The 18,801-nt window shown below is 40.2% G+C and overlaps 2 protein-coding genes and 1 long non-coding RNA gene across 3 annotated transcripts; 2 read left to right on the top strand and 1 right to left on the bottom strand.

Moving 5' to 3' along the window:
• Positions 1–447: 447 nt before the first annotated feature.
• Positions 448–1,750, top strand: LOC120110168. The gene is made up of 3 exons (XM_039124347.1): positions 448–1,124; positions 1,235–1,325; positions 1,415–1,750. The coding sequence occupies exons 1-3, from the start codon at positions 962–964 to the stop codon at positions 1,509–1,511; spliced, it is 351 nt and encodes a 116-aa protein (XP_038980275.1). The 5' UTR covers positions 448–961; the 3' UTR covers positions 1,512–1,750.
• A 4,126-nt stretch (positions 1,751–5,876) lies between these two features.
• LOC120110169 lies at positions 5,877–6,854 on the top strand. The gene is made up of 3 exons (XR_005510940.1): positions 5,877–5,928; positions 6,003–6,451; positions 6,539–6,854. It is a non-coding gene; the product is annotated as an uncharacterized LOC120110169 (long non-coding RNA).
• Positions 6,855–10,398: 3,544 nt separating this feature from the next.
• LOC103702096 lies at positions 10,399–13,142 on the bottom strand. The gene is made up of 4 exons (XM_008784392.3): positions 12,942–13,142; positions 11,973–12,098; positions 11,700–11,870; positions 10,399–10,641 (listed from the first exon to the last, which is right to left on the bottom strand). Exons 1-4 carry the CDS (start codon positions 13,017–13,019, stop codon positions 10,552–10,554), a joined length of 465 nt encoding a protein of 154 aa, XP_008782614.1. The 5' UTR covers positions 13,020–13,142; the 3' UTR covers positions 10,399–10,551.
• Positions 13,143–18,801: the final 5,659 nt, after the last annotated feature.

Genomic DNA, 18,801 nt, shown 5'->3' with positions numbered 1-18,801 from the left:
GATTTGAATGAATTTGAATCTTTAGCCTGATGAGGACGTCAGGACTTGAATGGGGGGAGTATGTGAGGATTCGTGCGGACGTGTGTTTAATTCCATATCAGTTATTTACTGAGTAAATCTTGGGTACTTATACATGATCAAGGAAAACAAATAATACCTCCCGGCTAGTCATTTTGGGTGAAGTTCTAAGTTGTTATACTAAGTATATGCATTCTAAAAATTCCAAAAGGTTACGATACATTCTAAAGTTTTCTCTCTCACCAGCGATCGGCCTGATCGGAGGCCGCAGGAGAGGAGTAACTATCTTATGTCTTTTTGATAAAAGAAAAGGACATGAGCTGAATATATATATATATATATATATATATATATATATATATATATATAGTGAACTCTTCTACACTATGTGTTTTGCATTGCAGAGACCTGTGCAGCTCTGAATGACCGCCATATCATTCGATCATGACCAACCTTACATGCATTAATTTGTAATTTAACTGTACTAAATGTGCCCATCCAAATACGAAATAATACTAGCATGGTGCATTAGTATATCTGGAATACAATTTTCCTTCTGGCCGGGTTAAGTTTAAACCATGTACTCTCTGTCCGTCTCTCCCTCGCGTAACGGTGGGCGGAAGCCCAACCGCATTTCACAAGTAGCTTGAAGTGCCCTGCATTTAGGTCGCAGGAAGCCGTTGTTGTGGTCAGAACCATTGGTCTGGGTTCCACCTACACTAACCCAGTTGTAATGTTTCGCAAACCACGTGTTGGGAGGACAAGAGCTTTCAAGCTAATCCTGCGGCCATGGCTGAACTAGAAAGACCCCCTCCATCCTCGTTCGACCTCCTGCGATTTGGCCCGTTACTCATGCTTACGAATAAAATGGTGAAAAGGCGCTTCATGTTTGTCGGAAAGTGGGAAAGAGCTTAAACCGAAGGCGGCACGCCACTGGTTTTCAATGTTCATCCCAGGTATCAGGTTTAAACCCTGGGGCACCTACTCTTTTTTAGCACTCACTTCACTCTCCTCTCTGCGTCTCTCTCTCTCTCTCCATTTCCTGTGTCTTCTCGGGATGGGTTCCTTTCAGGCATGGGTCTCCGAGCACAAGCTCGCCGGTGTTGGTAAGGAAAACATCTTACGATCTGGCTTCTTCTTAATGAGCAAGAAAAACTTGGTGTAGTTTAGGTCCATGGAGAGCCATTGGCTAAAATGGAGTCCTGATTCTTTTCAGGAACTCTATGGGCTGCAGCCTTGGTGGCGTCCTTAGCTTACTCGCGTAAAAGATCGCCGCACAAGACCAGTATCCGGCTGATCCATGCTAGGTATACTTGTTATCAGGATAATATTCTTGTTGAAGTTGGAAGTGAAGGTGATCACAGTTTTGTTGTTTGTGGTGGTGGTGGTGGTGCAGGATGCATGCGCAAGCCCTGACCCTTGCAGTGCTCTCAGGTGCAGCATTGAAGCATTACTACGAGACCAAGTTCGCCGTGGATGACAACAAAAACTGAGTCCCCTGATGCTCTCGCTAGATGCATGATTCCATGGAATGGTGACTCATGAAGCGTCTCTCAGTGATATCATGTTGGTAGAGATAGGTAGGGTGCATGGTAGATGCATTTTGTTAGCTTTAGCTTGTGGGCATGGCATGTCGTGCATAATCAAATGTGCAGCGGGGTTATGATGATCAGAATATAAGCTGCAGTTTGCTAAAATAATGATATTTGTGATCATGCATATCTTTTGAATTTGGAAGTTATGATTATGTGTATTTGATTGTTTTGTTGTGCGGAAAACTTAAAAGAAATTACTTGTGACCAGGGACTTCCATAGAATGTAAAGGATGTACCAGGATAATCACAAAAACCAATCATTTAACATTTACGGGCTCTGGAGGGTGGCAATTTTTGACTCAATCCATAAACTCGATCTGCAAATAATCCACTTTAAGTAGATTCGGATTTTACATAGAAGAATTTGGGAAGTAAGCAATTCAATCTGTCTAAACTTAATTATTAAATAGGTTGGATTTAAGTTTAAAGTTCTTTGGTTCATTTAACCTATTTTGACCTATTTAATAATTAGGTTGGATCATGATCCGACCCATTTAACTTATTTAAGATCTGTTTAATCTATTTAAAATATACTTAATCTATTTTTATCTTATTTAATTGGATCTACTTAACTTGTTTAAATTTATTTAAACTGTTAAAAATCTACTTAACTTATTTAATCCGTTTAACCTAACTCAACCAGTTTTGTTTAGTAGACGGATCATGTAGATCGGGTCGGATTACCTATTTAATAAATACATCGGATTCGGATATGAATATTTTACTTATTTAACAAACAACTCGGGTTCTGATTGACAAAGTTTCGATTCGATCTGCATCCAATCCGACCTGTATGCAACTTGATCCAATCCGATTGCCATCCCTAATCATTCTGATTAGCAGCAGTGAGATCTTTGATTTATATTGATGGGACTTATATGTTAATTTTTTTTTAAAAAAAGTATTATATTATAAGATAAAATTACTGTTTAACTATTAAAAACAACTTCTCAAGAAATACATTTGTATTTCTCAAGAAGGTTTTCGCTGGACTTTTCTTTGTAACCGGATCTGCACATTAGCTAGAATTTTTCAATTGAGAAGATATTACTGATGGTATCTATAATAGAAACAAAATACAATGAGGAGAAAAAAAAATATATGAAATACAATGAGTCTTGATAATAAATATATATTTCTTGAGATTAGTAAATCAAATAACTGGAATTATCAGTCCACTTCGATTTCTATCTTTATCTTCAGCAAGAAAAAATATAACCATTTTACTTCTATAGATTATTTTTAATTAAAAAAAATCATAACCATTTATCTTCTCACACGCGAAGCAGTGAAGGTTCAGTGAGAGCAGGTCATCCATGTTTCCTGCGGAAAACTTATTTATTTGGCAAGGATCGCAATGGAAAGGACCTCTGGATCAGGAGGCAATGAAGATCACAAAGAAGTCTCGCTGGAGAATACCAATGAGAGCATTTCTGACATATTTTCATCTTAACATTCTTCCGATGGCCCTCCCTTTCTAATCTGCTACCATTTTTCAAAAGAAAACATCCATGTTGCCGCATCCTGACTCGAAGGGATGAGCCGCGTACATAGGGAATGGCTGCATATCCCTGGGGTTAAATCCCAAAAGGACATGCAAAGCCTTATCTTTTCAATATAAATATCAACTCAAAATCTAGAGAACGATATTCTTGCAACAACAATATTTCTAGCATAATAGATTTAATATAATTGTTTACACTAGGAGTGACAATTTATGATCCGATCTGCCAATCTGACCAACGAACAACCTATTTTAAGCAGGGACATAAACCGGTCAATCCGTTTAGGTCTGTTTATTAAATGGGTTGGGTTCGGATTTAGACTTTTGACCCATCTAACATGTTTAAAATCTGTTTAACATATTTCTGCCCTATTTAACCTGACCGGTTTAACCTATTTAACCTAAGTCGATCATTTTAATCTGTTAAAAATTCACGTAATTTGTATAAGCTGATTAACTTTACTTGACTTGTTTAATAAATAAGTTATGCCGTCTTGTCAGATTACCTATAAACAGGTCGAATTTAGATTTATATTTTTAGCTTGCTTAATAAATAGGCCGGATTTGAATTGACAAATTTTAACCTGACTCATATTCAATCTAACCCATATCCATTCCAAACCATATCTAATCCTATCCGACCCACTTGCCACTCCTAATTCAGATAACCTTATAAAGTAAAAGGAGTATATAAAGGTCAACCAAATCACAATTTTTCGTTCCACTCAGCCGATGATCCTTGCACAATCTACTTCTTGCTATCTAAAAAATATAGAAAAGAAATGCGTGAGCTAAAGCTTAGCAAGTAACCTCTACCTCTAGTTGAATCAAGCATATTATGTATAAAATAATAAATATAAGAGTTTGAATTATAAGTAAAGCATACTGTTAAATACGTGATATAAAATATGTTTATTAAAATAAATTTAAAAATACTTAATGTATCTGATTAAGAAATAAATTTTTCAAATTAATGTAGATAGATCATTCCATCAAAAAAATTGCAGAGAGGCCATCCATTCTCTCCTAGCCTTTACGACTATGGCCATAATTTGCCTATGATAAGTTTTAGAAGAGACTAGATCCTGACTATAACATGCTATCAATCAGCATGTGTCAGTGATCGCCCCATTGGAGGCCTTGAAGAAAACTAGTTTTGAAATCGCATGCAAAACATGCCCACAACAGTATATGCCAGTGATCGCCTATTGGTATAACCCAGAAGAAAACTAGCTCCTAACTACAACATGCTATCAAATAGCATGTGCCAGTAATTGCCCTACTAGAAGTTCAGAAAGAGACTAGCTTTTAAACTCATATGATCATATTAGACTAGAGAGCAAACAACACACAGCACATTTATCGTTGCAACGAAATTCAATTATGCAAAATAAATCATTTCATGCATGATCCAATATGTTAAATTTGTATGCAGAGCATATGCAATATTCAATTTAAATATAAATATATGCATAAATAATACTCATAACTAAACTTTACATCCCTCGATTACTACTCGAATGCAAGTATAGAATTAAGCAATATACAATTATAAATCAGATGATAATAAAAACACTAGAGGTAGAGGTAACTAACCGATCAATTTATGCACACAAAAATCTCTTCAACCAGATTATTCACAATCTTTATACACGATCTATACAGAGCATATTTAATAGTCAGTTTTCTTTAAAAAACATATTAATTCAAAATTTTGGGCAATTCTTAGTCTGTGGGGCCAATCTGGGGCTTCTTGGCCCAGAATCCGTCTAGATTAAAAGTTGTGACTCCAGATCCGTCAATCAAGGGCTAAGACTTGTGTGTACACGGCCCAAGCCCAAGTCTAGCCCTCAGGGGAACCTACAGTCTATTAGCCCATGTAAGGCCGGGACTCAATTGTATTGCGACCGCAGGTAGGTGGGCCCCACCACGGGTTCCAAGGGAAAATAGAAAGGAGTAGGGCTGTTAACGAGCCGAGCTGCTCGGGCTCGGCTCGGTAAAAGCCCGGCTCGGGCTCGGCTCGTTAGTCAAACGAGCCCGAGCCCGAGCCTAATATGAGGCTCGTTTACATCCGAGCTCGAGCCCGAGCTCGAGCCCGAGCAGCTCACGAGCCCAAACGAGCTTGGGCCTTTGGCTATTTGCTGAATGCTGATTGATTGGTCTCCCATGGCCATGGGCCCACCCGGCCAGCCCACTCTCCAGCCGGACCAGCCCCCACCGTCCATCGACCCAGATCGTGATCACCACCACTCATCACTCATCAGCTCATGCATGGCATGCCCTAGTCTCCAGGTCTCCTCGACTCCTCCTGTGACCGTCTCCCTCTCGAGTCTCGGCCGCCTCTCCCAAGTCCCAGCCCTCCCCCGATTTCGGCCTCTCCCTGTCTCCCACTCGACTCCCAGCCCTCCCAGCCCTTCCGGCGACGACCCCCTTAAGGCGACGACCCCCTTCCGGCGACGATCCCCTTCCAGCCCCAGCCCCGCCGCGCTCCGCCTCCCTTCACCCGCACGCCGCGCCGCCGAACCCCTCCGGCCCTCCTTCTCGGCTTCTCCTCCGAACCCCTCCTTCTCGGCTTCTCCTCCGAACCCCTCCGGCCCTCCTTCTCCTCCGAACCCCTCCGGCCCTCCTCCTCCGACAGTTTAGTTCTCCTTCTAATTAATTTCTTATAGTCTGCGGGGCTCCCAAACGGAGATTCGGGCCATATTAATTTCTTAATTGTTATAGCTTCTTCTCACACAGTGATCTTGTCTTGTCAGGCCCCTCCCTGCCTTGCATCGCATGGCCACCTTACGGCGTGATGAGCTGGGTCAGGTTTGTTGCTTTACAGAGATATTTTATGATATATTTATCTGCTGAAACTTGCTAATTATACCGGTGAGATGCAGGAAACCCTTCTCAACCTGCTACTTCGCAATTACCTTCATTATAACTTGTATGACCAGGCCGAGAAACTGAGGTCAAAGGCCCCACGTTTCGAAGCACATTCCAATCAGCAGGCAATACTTTTGCTTGTGACTCCATGAAATTACCTTTAGACTTCATTCTCGTTGTGAAACAAATATATATGCTAACCTTGAGGTTTTTTCTCCTATAGTTCTGCCGCTACCTGTTCTACTTAGGAAAGATCAGGACCATTCAGTTGGAATGTACTGATGCCAAAGAAAGCCTTCTGCAAGCTGCTCGAAAAGCTCCTGCTGGAGCATGGGGTTTTCGAATCCAATGCAACAAGTGGGCTGTGATAGTCCGCTTACTTCTAGGGGAAATCCCTGAGAAAACTGTTTTTATGCAGAAAGGCATGAAGAAGGCTTTGACACCCTATTTTGAGCTTACAAATGTGAGATTGTCATTGTCACTCAAATAGCACAACATTTGTCCTAGTTTATATTATTATTGTTCTAATAATTTAATATTCTGATCTTAGGCTGTGCGAATTGGAGATCTGGAGCTGTTTAGGACCGTCGCAGAGAAGTTTGCTGGCACTTTTTTGAAACTCTTGTGCTTTCAGGAAAGCGTTACCTGTTGCCATAGTGCTTGGAGTTGCAGGGCTAGCTGGCTTGTATTTCTACCTCAACAATGCCTACTAGTGTGAGCAAGGAGCATCATGAGGCTCCTCTTTTCTTCATTCTGAAACTGGTCGAGTCAATATTAGTATTCATAATGTACTGTCATCTGTAACAACAGAATAAGTTAATGTACTTATGTTTCCAATTTCAAGTTGTGAGGTTTCTGTTAAACAAGCAACAAATGCAAATTTCAGTGATCAAGAAGATAAAACCAAGAAATAAAATTCAACTATCATATGATCTGAATGACAAAATATATGCCTGTCAGCTGAGAACTATGAGAGGTTAATGAGTTCATTTGCAAATATTTGCACATCAAATATTCCGAATCAATGCCATTTGAGGCAAGTAAAGCTGTATAATGAACTTGAATGAACTAGAAATGCACATACAATGATCTAATAGTTCTATGCAACTCTTCTCAGGTTCTCAGGATGGAAATCACCTACTTCCCTCAAAAACCTTCTGAAGGTCATTCAATTTTCTGTGACAGATGGTGAATGCCTGTTTCAAGAAAACAAGAAACAGACCACCGAGCTCGTGCCGAGCCCGAGCCCGAGCCCGAGCTCGGGCTCGTTCAGGAGCTCGTAATTGAAACGAGCTTTACGAGCTCGAGCTTTACCAAGCGAGCCCGAGCCCGAGCCCAATACAGAGCTCGTTACCGAGCCCGAGCCCGAGCCCGAGCTACTGTGAAACGAGCCGAGCCGAGCTTTTCCAGGCTCGGGCTCGGCTCGGCTCGTTAACAGCCCTAGAAAGGAGGGGAGAGAGAGAGAGGAGCCCCGGGTTGGCCACCTGCATCACAGCCACCAAGCGTCGAGAGGGAAAAAGAGGTCGAGAAAGGCCTTGGACGGAGGCGGTGTTGGTGAAACAGGGTGGCCTTGTGCCATCCTCCCTAGGGTCGTATAAAGGGAGAAGAAAACCAAGAAAATGAAGAGGAAGAGAAGGAAGTCAATCTTACCGATCAGAAGCTCGGGCTGAGATGGTGGTTGAGAGGAGTGGTGAGCAAAGAGTGATCTCAGTTACTGGGTGAGGAATAAGGAACACTAGGGTGGAACAAGGGAGAGGAGAAGGAGAATAGATGTGGGTCTATCTCATCAAATAGGGGATGAGGGCAGTATCAGGATGGCAGTGATCTCATTGGAAGTTGGTTTAGGAGAAGAGAGTAATCTCCCATGGCAACCACTACTGGTAAAGAATGGTTAGGGAGGCAGTGGCTCCCTAACCATGGCGGGGGTCAGCAAGCACCGCAAAACTCGCCAGGCTCATGATCCCTTGCAGGCACCACCAATAAGATTAGCAGCAGAGCGATTCCGTGGCCTAGAATATGAGCATCCCTGCTTCCAAACGAAACAGAGGATGCTCTGTTCTTTGTTTTTTCGGTGGGATTTTTTCGTTAAAGCCGGCAAACCGTCTGCCGACGTTTCTGCCTGCAACTTTCACCCTCGATAAAACCTGATCTGGTTGGACCGGTTATCAGACGTAGTTGAGAGTGAACCTATTTTTATCCATGTTATTTAAGGCCTGATATTAGAAAAATAGTAGCTGAATCTCAAGGAAAACCACCAGCATTAGGCCCATGAATGCTCCATCTCCTACAATCCCATCCTCAATCCATTAAGATATATAGTATGAGCATATGGAGATCATATGCACAAATCTAGATATACATAGAGAATATTTGGTTTGCGTGTGCCAGGAGAAGGCTCTGTTATTATAAATGCTATCTTATCATGCTTACAAGAAGCTCCATATTATATTCACCTTAGGATCCTCTCCATGATTCTTGGAATCGGGTACCACTTCGCTATCAGGATAAAGGCAAGGCTCTAATTTCTTTAATCCCATTTTCTCGGGAAAGAAGGAAGAGGCTTTTTCATGTGAACTGACAGCTAGCAAATGCCGCGTCGATTCAGAACCAGCCAGTAGTTCACATTTGTCAGGCTAAGTAGATAGAATACTGAACCCGACCAAACCTTGGGCTTGGTTCCTATACGAATGGGCTAGTTAAGAATTAAGGTGCTTGATTATTATAATATGCAATGGCAGGATGATATATGAATTTGGGGTTTAATTTAGGGTGGATTTGGTTCACAATCAAAGTTGGACTTAGTGTCAGAATCCGAATGTATTGGAATGGAAGTCCGAATAGCTATATTTTTCAACACGTTTGGTTCGTGACTGAAATAAAAATTAGAATCTGAATAGAATTTGAATATTAGAGAAGAATCGAGATTGGATTTTGGAGGAATAGGGCAATTTCTAGTCCTCCTATGGAATCATAGATCAATGACCCGTTTTATAGTACACAAGCTTGGAAAAGCAATTGACTGCAATGAGGTGATGTACGTTGACTCCTAATTTGGTTGAAAATGTAAAATTTAATGGCTGAGATGTTGGAGCATGCTAAAGTAAATTGATCCTTAATTTGGTTGACCCATTCATGACCCACCATACAAACAATGTAGCTTTTTTAAGACAACAGATCAATCAATATGAAATGATTGTGTTGGTGATATTTGCTCCGCTAGACTTCTTTGACAAAATGAAAGCTATGGAAACACACTTAGAAAAACCTGTCTATATGTTTTTTTTAATTAAAAAAAAGGAAATACAAAAAAGTAATTTGGGTACCCTGGTTCTTGGGCCCTCATTCCAGTGCATATGCGAGGACTCATCAATTTGGGTAGTGACATATACTAAAGTTATAGATAAAGTTCTACCAAACCATAGGATATTCCTTGCATTTTGAACTTTTTGGTTGGAGAGCCATCATGCAAGCTTGGTACGATCCAAAAATGACGGGAAAAGTAGATCCTTCAAAATCTTGAGCTGGCCAATTCGATGCTACTCCAGCGGACGTTAGATTGCGAGTATTGTTATTATTTGGTTTTCCTAATGCTATATATATTCTAGAATGGCAGAATCTCTAAGGAGGTTAATTGTGTCTAGTTTTCTTCTTGAAAAGTCCGATCAAAGTGCTAATATAAGCTCTTACTGGTTATTTAAATAACTCCTTTTCGGGATTCTCCACATAAACGTACAGAAATTTAACCTTTCATCTACCATAAATCTACGTCTACCTTTCTTTTTTTCCTTTCCCAGAATATGGGCAAGGCCTATCAAAATTTACTGAGACCATGAATTGTGGTGAAGATGGGACTCCAAACCGGTCACTGGTATCAAATCTCCAGCAACTCTACAACCAGTTGGCACCCTAGACACTTCATCTACTTCTGGTTGTTGATTTGGACTTTGGATTCTCTGCAGTATCGCATCAATTTTGCTGAGCGCCTCCAAGTGTTTAACCAATGCCACTTTACATAGCTGATCTGTTTCTTTCAAGCCTTCAGAATTTTGCTTTCATCAAAATAAAGTTTGAAGGATTTTCCATCATCGACGACTTTTTAAGGTGCGCATTAGTATTCCTGATCCTTGTACGTGCTTTATAGATTGTGCTGTATTCAGCTACATATACAGATTGCATATGTTAAAGAATTGAGACATTTTCTGGATGAGCAAGCAAATTATATATTTTTTACTTAGTCTACTGGGACAGGGTGTGTACTTACTATTTCAGAATCTTGTTATTTAAGGTAGCTCTCCCATGTTTAAATCTGGTATTCCTCTAAGGAGCTGGTTCTCAGTTCACTATTCTCTGAAACTAAAAGATTTTAGTAGAAATATCATGTCAATATCATATAAACATTTTAATTCTATATGCATTGCACCATATCTCATAATCTGCAGAAGCCATTTAATTATAATTATACATAGAATAGTCTTCCTTCATTGAAGAGCTTCAGCAGCCCATAACAAAATGCTAAAGGAAAGGATCTAACGGTCAAAGCTTGCGCCCGAAGTTCGTCTATAATTACTCTTGCTCGCTCCCTTCAGAGCAACTCTTGATGGCTTGCAGCACTGCTTGTTTCACCACTTGCGCATCCAGATTTTCAGTTTGATTCTGCAAATTATAAAAAAGAAAAGAAAAAAAAAACATAGTGATTAATTACAATTAAGGAATTTAGTGAGAATAATAGCATGGGAGCCACCTTATCGGAATTCGCAAGGTTAGGGACCTCTTCCCTAGTTCATGGGCTGTGGAGAGGGGTCACAAGAGGTCAGACCTGAGTCTAGTTGGTCAAAACCAACAATATTCAGTACATACTGTTTCCTATTTATTGATATCTCTGTAATGCTCTGGTGTAGGCCCAGTGTACGTTTTGTTTCTCTTAGATAACATGTACACTATGATTCATTCACATGCCATACATGTCTGGGTTTCATGAATGTCGGTGTTCAAGTGCATGTGATGTGCATGCCCTCTGTAACACCTGCAACTCTAAAAAAAACTTGCATGTAGCTTGCTTGAGCTGAGAAAATATCATTCTGTGCGCATGGAGGCATGTCATGCATGCTGTTGTGAAATGTATCTGACTATATGTTCACCCAAGCAAGAAAAAAATACAAGGACTCGAGGTGGAGGACGACGAAGAGGAAAACCAAAAAAATTATGCTTGGATTTGGGAATACAAACTTGCATGAATTAATAATAATGAGTGACATATAATACATATAACTGTAGTCTATATGTTTGAATGGTGATGAAGATGTTTAAGGCGACATAAGCTTTATGAAGGTTATATTAAGGATCCAGAAGGACTTGTTGCTCGGGACATGGCTCTTAATTAATAATAAAGAATCAAAGGCACTTTCATAAAGCTACACTCAAATAATTGGAATTCCATTAATTACAAGATTAGCAGAAATGTTCAAATAACATGTACAAAATATTTTATTAAGAAAAGAATCATGTATGAACTATATACCAACATGTGTGCATGTATTGAAATACATACATACTTCAGCTGATGCGCACATATTTATTTTCTGTACCCTCGTAATTCAAAACGATTATTACTAGGAAAAGCCACTCTCGTGTCATGTAGCTAGTTTACTTGTATACTGTGCTGAAAAGCTGTATTCCAATGGAATTATGAGTGTCATGCTTTCTCATCTCACCTCTCCACCTACTGCCTCTAGACAGAAGGTGTCAGTGCAAGAAGCCCTAGCTTCCAGCACACTGAGACCCAACTCCTCAAAGGCCTCCAGAATAGAGACAAGCAATCCTGGGCATCTCTTCTCTGAGAACACATTGATGAGGAAACCCCTTTTTAGGGTTTCAACTGTGACCTGTCAAAATATGTATGTGAGAAGCCACATCATAGTTTCAGGTACTCCATGAGGAGCTAGCTTTAGAACAAATGAAATGATAAAAATAACATTCAGACTTACCATAGGCATAGGGTCTTCTTCAACAACATTCTGTGCACATGCAATCTCCTGATTCAATCTTTCGACTTTCTGCTTCAGCTCCTCGATGTATTTTGATGCATCTATGATGATGGATGTTTTATTTAGCTGCCAAAAAGAAAAGCCAAAACTAAATCATTCTCTGCCCTTCAGGTAAAGGCTGTGGGTTCTACTAATAGTTTCTAATACTGTTACAAGGGAAAGTAGCATACGGTACCTTTCTTTGAGAAAGAAGTTACATATGGTACTTTAAAAGAACTAGATGAAAAGGGTTTCTTTTCCCTTTAACATTTAGGTGAAGCAAGATGATTGTACACAAGTACATAATATGAAGATATCATTGCGGGTTGGAATGCTTGTTAAAAACGTTGCTGACTAGGACAAGCGTGTCTTCCGAATTTTAGGTTAAGATTGCGGCGATATTCTTCTACCTTAAAGTCTGCTGCTCGGCTACATATCATCGACACTTTTGGGCTTCGCATGAGCTTCGAAATGGAGCCACTAACCATCATATAGAGTGAGGAAAGGATTTGGCATGAACCGGAATGGCATAAAGGAAGCAGTGATAGAGAATACAAATTAGTATATATTAACTTGGTGAGTGAAACTTTCATGCGAAATTATATGGATGGATGATTGGATGTATAGAGATATCGGGTGATGAAAATATAAATATAGGAGAAACATGTAACGAGATCATGTTTCAAGATAGGTATATATTTGCAAAAGAGTGATGGTATAGATGGCAAGCCAACAGTTTCAAGGACGAGATGCTAAAACAAATGCAAACCCGAGAAAGAAAACTTTGGAAAATTTTACAAGTTTTTTTTTTCTAAATAAACATAAACAAATTTCAGAACACACACATAACTTCGGTTAACCAATAGGATGAAAGGAGAATGAGCACACAGCAATGGAAGTTAAGGAGCTTTAGGAATTTAAGCAAATTACTGCATGAGAGTTCGTAATCGAGCGAAGGAGTTGCAGCTTGTCATGCAGAGAAGCTCTCTTGTGCTCCCTAGAGACCATGGCTCTCTCTCTCTCTCCCTCTCCCTCTCTCTTTCTCTTTCTCTCTCTTTCTGAAGCTCTCCGGGGGCTGGGGGGCTGCTTAAAGAGAGGAAGGAACCCTCAAGTCTATATGATCTCCTGATTGTCACCGACATGAGCTGCCTCAGTTTCCTCAAATAAATAACAGATTACAAGTGCCAATGAATTACCCAAAATAACCTTCAGCTTTCCAAGAAAAAATGCTCATGGCAACAGCCCATACTCCTTACCTTTCCAATTGGAAAACTATATTAGGTGACCTATTCTTTGGTTAATTTGCGATTGGGTGTTGCTGTTCCATCATGTCTTAAAACTGCTAACCATCACAAAGTTTAATTAATTCCACTTTTTTAAGAAAGAAAACAACATATATATGTTCTGTTCTAGTTGGCATCAACAGACAGATCAATAAAGTGGTCTAATAGATATAAATCATGATCACGATCATCTTAAATTCTGTTGTCTAATTAATTATGTTATTTTTTTTAGTTGATGATCTACATTTTTCTTCCCTTCCCCCTCCCACCCACATCACTTTGAGCAACATAGGATTTGCAACAACTTGATACTAGAGTCCAAAAGCATAAGCCAGCCCGTCCATTTTTCAATGCCCCAAGACATTCTCTTGCTCGGCAAAACAACAAGAGGAGCATGAAAAAGAAAGCCACCTTGCACGGTACCTCCGGTCAAGAAAGCCATTAGTACCTCATTTGAACGCCGCTGGCCACCACTTGGATTGCACCCCCAAGCAAACAATCTCCCTCCAAGGGTCCACAACACCACCCAATTGACACCACTTTACTGATCCCTCGCATATAAAAACCTCGCCACCTTAATAGGTTAAATACCTACCGCCACTACAAATGCCAAACAGGCAATTATTGCTGCCCTAATAGCATCCCACATCATTAGTTTACCAAAGACTAAACGAGGTTTTTTCGCCAAAAAAACACTAATTATGAGGTTCATGTTATATGAGTGCCAGGGAATCAGAAGGGATATCGGGGGTGGAGGTATTAAACGGGGATAGAGAGAGAGATAGAGAGAATCTGCTCGTGATCGGGGCGCCATCGAAATCAGCGAAGGCGTCGAGGGATGGTTGTTTGCGTGCGGGGGATGTGGCGAAGGCAGGAGGATGTGGGGTTTGGGAGCTTGTTTTTGGGAGTGTTGAGTTGCGAATGCTTCCAAACACCCCTCACGGGGGGATTTCGCCGTCACCTCCTTGTCCAAATCCTTTCCATTCCTCCTCAATCCGCACGTGCCTGTCATTCCCACCACCACCACCACCACCCCCATCGGTTTCCACTCTGAGAAACGTGGATGAGGAGGAGAAACGGGGTGACGAGAAATCATGCACCCTGGTGAAATTGGAAGCAATATTTTAATGAACGCCACAAAGATTTCGCAAGGAACAATGTCATCACCTGCTATTCTTTTTACATACTTGTTTATATGGGCTAACATGACATTGATGTGATCAAGCAGTTCGCATAAGAGAAAATGACTTCAATGATCGACAGCCATCTTGAGATTCATGCCTCACGTGCCTTGCACATGCCAATGGGCTCCATATGCCATGTACAAATGCCAAGGTGATCTGTAGATTGGCATCATGACCTAAATTGTATGAATGTTGCAAGTAGTTTTCTAAGAAAAAAACCTAATGCATTAAGGTGCAAATAGTAGACGAATACTATTACTCTTAAAAGAATTTACACAGCACCTATAATAGTGCACTTCTATAATAAGGTTCGCTAGCTATATTTAAGTTTTGGCATGACGGAAGAAGAACGCAAAGTTAACCATCAAAATTTTTAGTGAATCTATAATACTGAAGTGCATTAATCATAGGGATATTTGTTTACTTAGGTTTACCATGTCCACTTTTATGGGGCTAGTGGAGGTAAACAATCAAGCTATATTATAGTAGGCTATTTGGCTGCTTCTGCGAAAAGACTACGGGTAGGAAGAGCAGGTCTCCTCGTTAATCCTACTGGAAATAAATCGTCAAAGACACGAGAATGTCTTGGAAAAACTGATCAGAGGGCCACCCGGGATGCTATTTAAGGTGCTTTTTAAGAACATCAATTCACAGAAGTACCTAGTGGATTGGTGTCCTCCCAACATCCAGTCAAGATTGTGAATAGTTGTTTGCTTTGATCCTTATCGGAGTGCCTTCACAGTCTTCTATTAATAATTATTAATAGAGACATCTTGTCAGCCAAGAGATCATCAAAAACTTGCCTGCCATTAGTAAATAAATCATCACTAAATCCGAACAAGTGCTCCATGATAATACTTCACAAAAGTCATGTCACACAATTCTCGATCTCATGTCCATGGCAGTGTATGTGAAAAAATTGTTCCCTTATTTTTGGATTCAATATAAATTTCGCTTTCATTCTAAGTAGTACCGTATAAATATCATTCTTCCAAAGCATCGATTTTTTTTTTTTTTTTTTGCCTCCTTTTCCGACTTAATTTTTAAACAATAAAAGAACTGAAACTCATATGATGACTCGAGTTAAAGCATTAATTTACAACTCAGCGTTCACATTCAACCATTAAATCCACTTGGATCATGACCAGTAACATCATTACGTTGGATGGTTAAATATATATATCTGAAAAATACGAATCGGAGTTACACCCTGTAGGCTGTAGCCCTCTTCTCCAAACAAATTAAAAAGAGAACAAATTCTAGCAGCTCATTTTAACTAAAACATTAATTAAATAACTCGGTCCCTACTTCATTTTTTCCTTCTCCTTGGGTTGGATTTTCCAATTAACAAGTGCGCCATCACAAGCATGGATTGCCACAAAAAAACCATTAGCATCCACAAAAGAGAAAAAAGAAATCTACCAGTCTTTCTTGATCTTAAATCCTTTCCTTTTATCAGGTCAATCATATGCTTTCGATTGTCCTCAGTTGAGCTCAGGTATTGCAGGGCTCCCATGCAGTCCCATGCAGAAGCTGGCCACCCCTATTTCTCCTTTCAGTTTAGAAATAAATAATCAATAAAAATGATTTTTTTTTAATCAGTAGCCAAAAATGATATCCACAGGGGCATATCAGTGGGGCCCGCCGGAGGTACGTGAACCGCAAGCTAGCACGACCTCATTGGACGCTAGAACGTAGCTCTTGTCTTAACGGTCACAAGATCGGAATAAGGGCTCTGCAAAGGCTCTCGTGACCTCTTGGAGGCGCCCTTCTATTTACTGACGGCTCGTGAGCGTGCTGCATTCCTTCTCGAAATGGGTTTGTGGCTGGGCGCTGGGTTGAGCTTTTTCTGCGTCCGCGTCTATCCAAATCCCACGCTTCCCCCTCATGACTCCTCCATCGTCCGCATGCCACATGGACAAAACACGTACCAACCCAATCACATGTGTGCACCTCTCTCTCTCTCTCTCTCTCTCTCTCTCTCTCTCTCTCTCTTTCTCTCTCTCTCTCCCTCCTTCAGCCCTAATCATCACAACCCAACAATCTCGCCATGCACGCAGCCCTGCCCTGGCGTTGTCTCTAGCCCTTGCCATGCTGTGCTGGCCTGCACTTCAAAGCCCCCCATGGCTTTCCTTTCATGAAGATGGGAAGCCTCAAATTTCTCCTGGATGTCATTTGTGTCTGATCTACAATTTGGGCTTCCAAGTTGAATATTTTGGGAAACAATTAAGTGCCACAGCTTCACAGCAGAGCAGTCGATCATTCTTAATTGTTAGAACTGCTCGAAAAATTCTCGAGCTGCATTGTAAAATGAGAAGAGAGGGTGATTTCATACTTAATTGGATGATATATAGCTTCTAGATGCGTGTCAAAGTGAAAATGGCATGGTATAATATTTAGGTGAAGCTGAGGAGGAGAACATATTAAGATGCAGCTAGCAAAGTGGTTGCAGCAGTGTTCTAAATGGAGAAGAGTCCAAATTCAAACTAGTGAAAAGTGTTTCTCGAGTCTTTGACCTAGTCAAATCATATATTTATTTCTCGTTGATATTCTTAAAGAAATTAGAAAAAATAAATAAATAAAGCATGGTACCTTTTCTGATAAAAATTTAAGTGCAATTATTGAATATGGAGCTTTGGCGTCCAAATAGGTATCGCTGGTTCCACTTGGATGCTTCCTAACCATTTCCATTAGGATCTCCATAAATGATGGAAACTGAAAATAAATTTAGGACAGCAAATACTCCGAGCTGCTCATGAGCAGCTCAACATCAACCTGATTCAGACGCGACTCGGTCAAAAAGTGAACAAAGCTCGAACCAAATTTGAAAGCTCAGCTTGTTTACATGAACGCCTCATCCTTTCACATACATTGGAAAAGTTGGTCTCGGAGCTTAGGCAAATCAAGCTTAAATAGATCTTTTTGAGCTTGGCTTGAGTTCGAGCTGCCAAGTTCGAACAACTTGTTTATTTTTTGAGCCGAGCCTAATCAGCTTGCTCCTTAATTGGCTTGGCTTAGCTTGTTAATTTGCATCGTTATATGAAACTAGCAATATAACAAACTATATCAAAATTTTTTCTTGATATTTAATTTGTTTGTGACAGTTTGGCCTTGAACCATGAGACTTGACTAAAGAAATTACTAAATGCCGTATATCCTTTTAGCATTGGTGGAGACCTTGGGCTTGTCAGAATGATAGCATCATTTTATGCTCTGTCATAGATTAGTGTGAGATATTGTGGATTACAATTTTATTGTCACATTGCTATATGTGTACTTTCATATTAGTTTCACATTTAGTTAAATTTTGTTTCTTTAAATGGCAATTTGCACTCCATCACAAGCATCTCATATTTAGTTCCCAAAAGAGACAATAAGTGGATAGGGCAAAAGATGCCTCACGTGGTGAACATATCAGCATTATCACATCTACCAAAACTTGGCACTATATGTCTGACCAAATCCCCGCTCTTTTCTCTTGTGAATGGATGGATTCAGCTGTATGAGGAGCCATGCTTCGAAATATTGCATATATGCCTCAACCCCATCAGACATAACTACAGTCAGTCAAGTGCTACCTGTGTACTCCAATTGGTCGATCGAGGCAGTAAAAAGATGAACAGTATATATAACTTAGTCTGGGCCAAGCAAAAGGTAAACATTAATCTTTCTATAGAAGATGGTTAAAAAAAAAAAAAAAAACTTCTCCGGAAGAAGAAACAAAACAAAAGAAACCACATGAATAAATTTGAAAAATTACAATTCCCTAGTTTCATCATGTTGGAAATTGTGATTCAAACAAAAGCTTTGCATTATGGCTCTCTATCACCATACGTAGTTGTCCTAGCTCTAGTTCAGTGGTTTGCTCATTCGACTTGAAAGGTGTGATGGGCAATCAGTTAAAGGTTTTAAAGAATCTTAGACAATAATTTCAAGCATTTAGTCGCACTGTTTTAGCTCAAACATATTCACTAAATTGAAGCCTCTAGTTGTTGATGATGCCAGGAGTTTATGGTATCAGATAATGCATCCTATCACCCCTCTCTCTCTCTCTCTCTCTTTCTGCGTGTGTGTGTGTGTAAGCATGTAAGCATGTAATTAGGGAGGAGTGGGTCAATGAGCAAGGTTATTAGTCGCTAGGAAATGGGAGTCTAAGAAGATTCGTAGCCTGATTTGACTGTCACCTTCACATGTGTGGAAATGAATGATGGGAGTATATAATTGGGAAATAAACGTGTGTAGGAAAACACCTGTGGAATACTGGCATCACAGATAGCATCATCATCAACATATAGACCCTTCTTGCGGCAGCAGCATTCCCCA

Source organism: Phoenix dactylifera, chromosome 3 (genome assembly GCF_009389715.1).
Source record: "Phoenix dactylifera cultivar Barhee BC4 chromosome 3, palm_55x_up_171113_PBpolish2nd_filt_p, whole genome shotgun sequence".
NCBI lineage: Eukaryota > Viridiplantae > Streptophyta > Magnoliopsida > Arecales > Arecaceae > Phoenix > Phoenix dactylifera.
The sequence above is the reverse complement of the archived record's forward strand: the minus strand, read 5'-3'. Positions and strand labels throughout refer to the sequence as shown.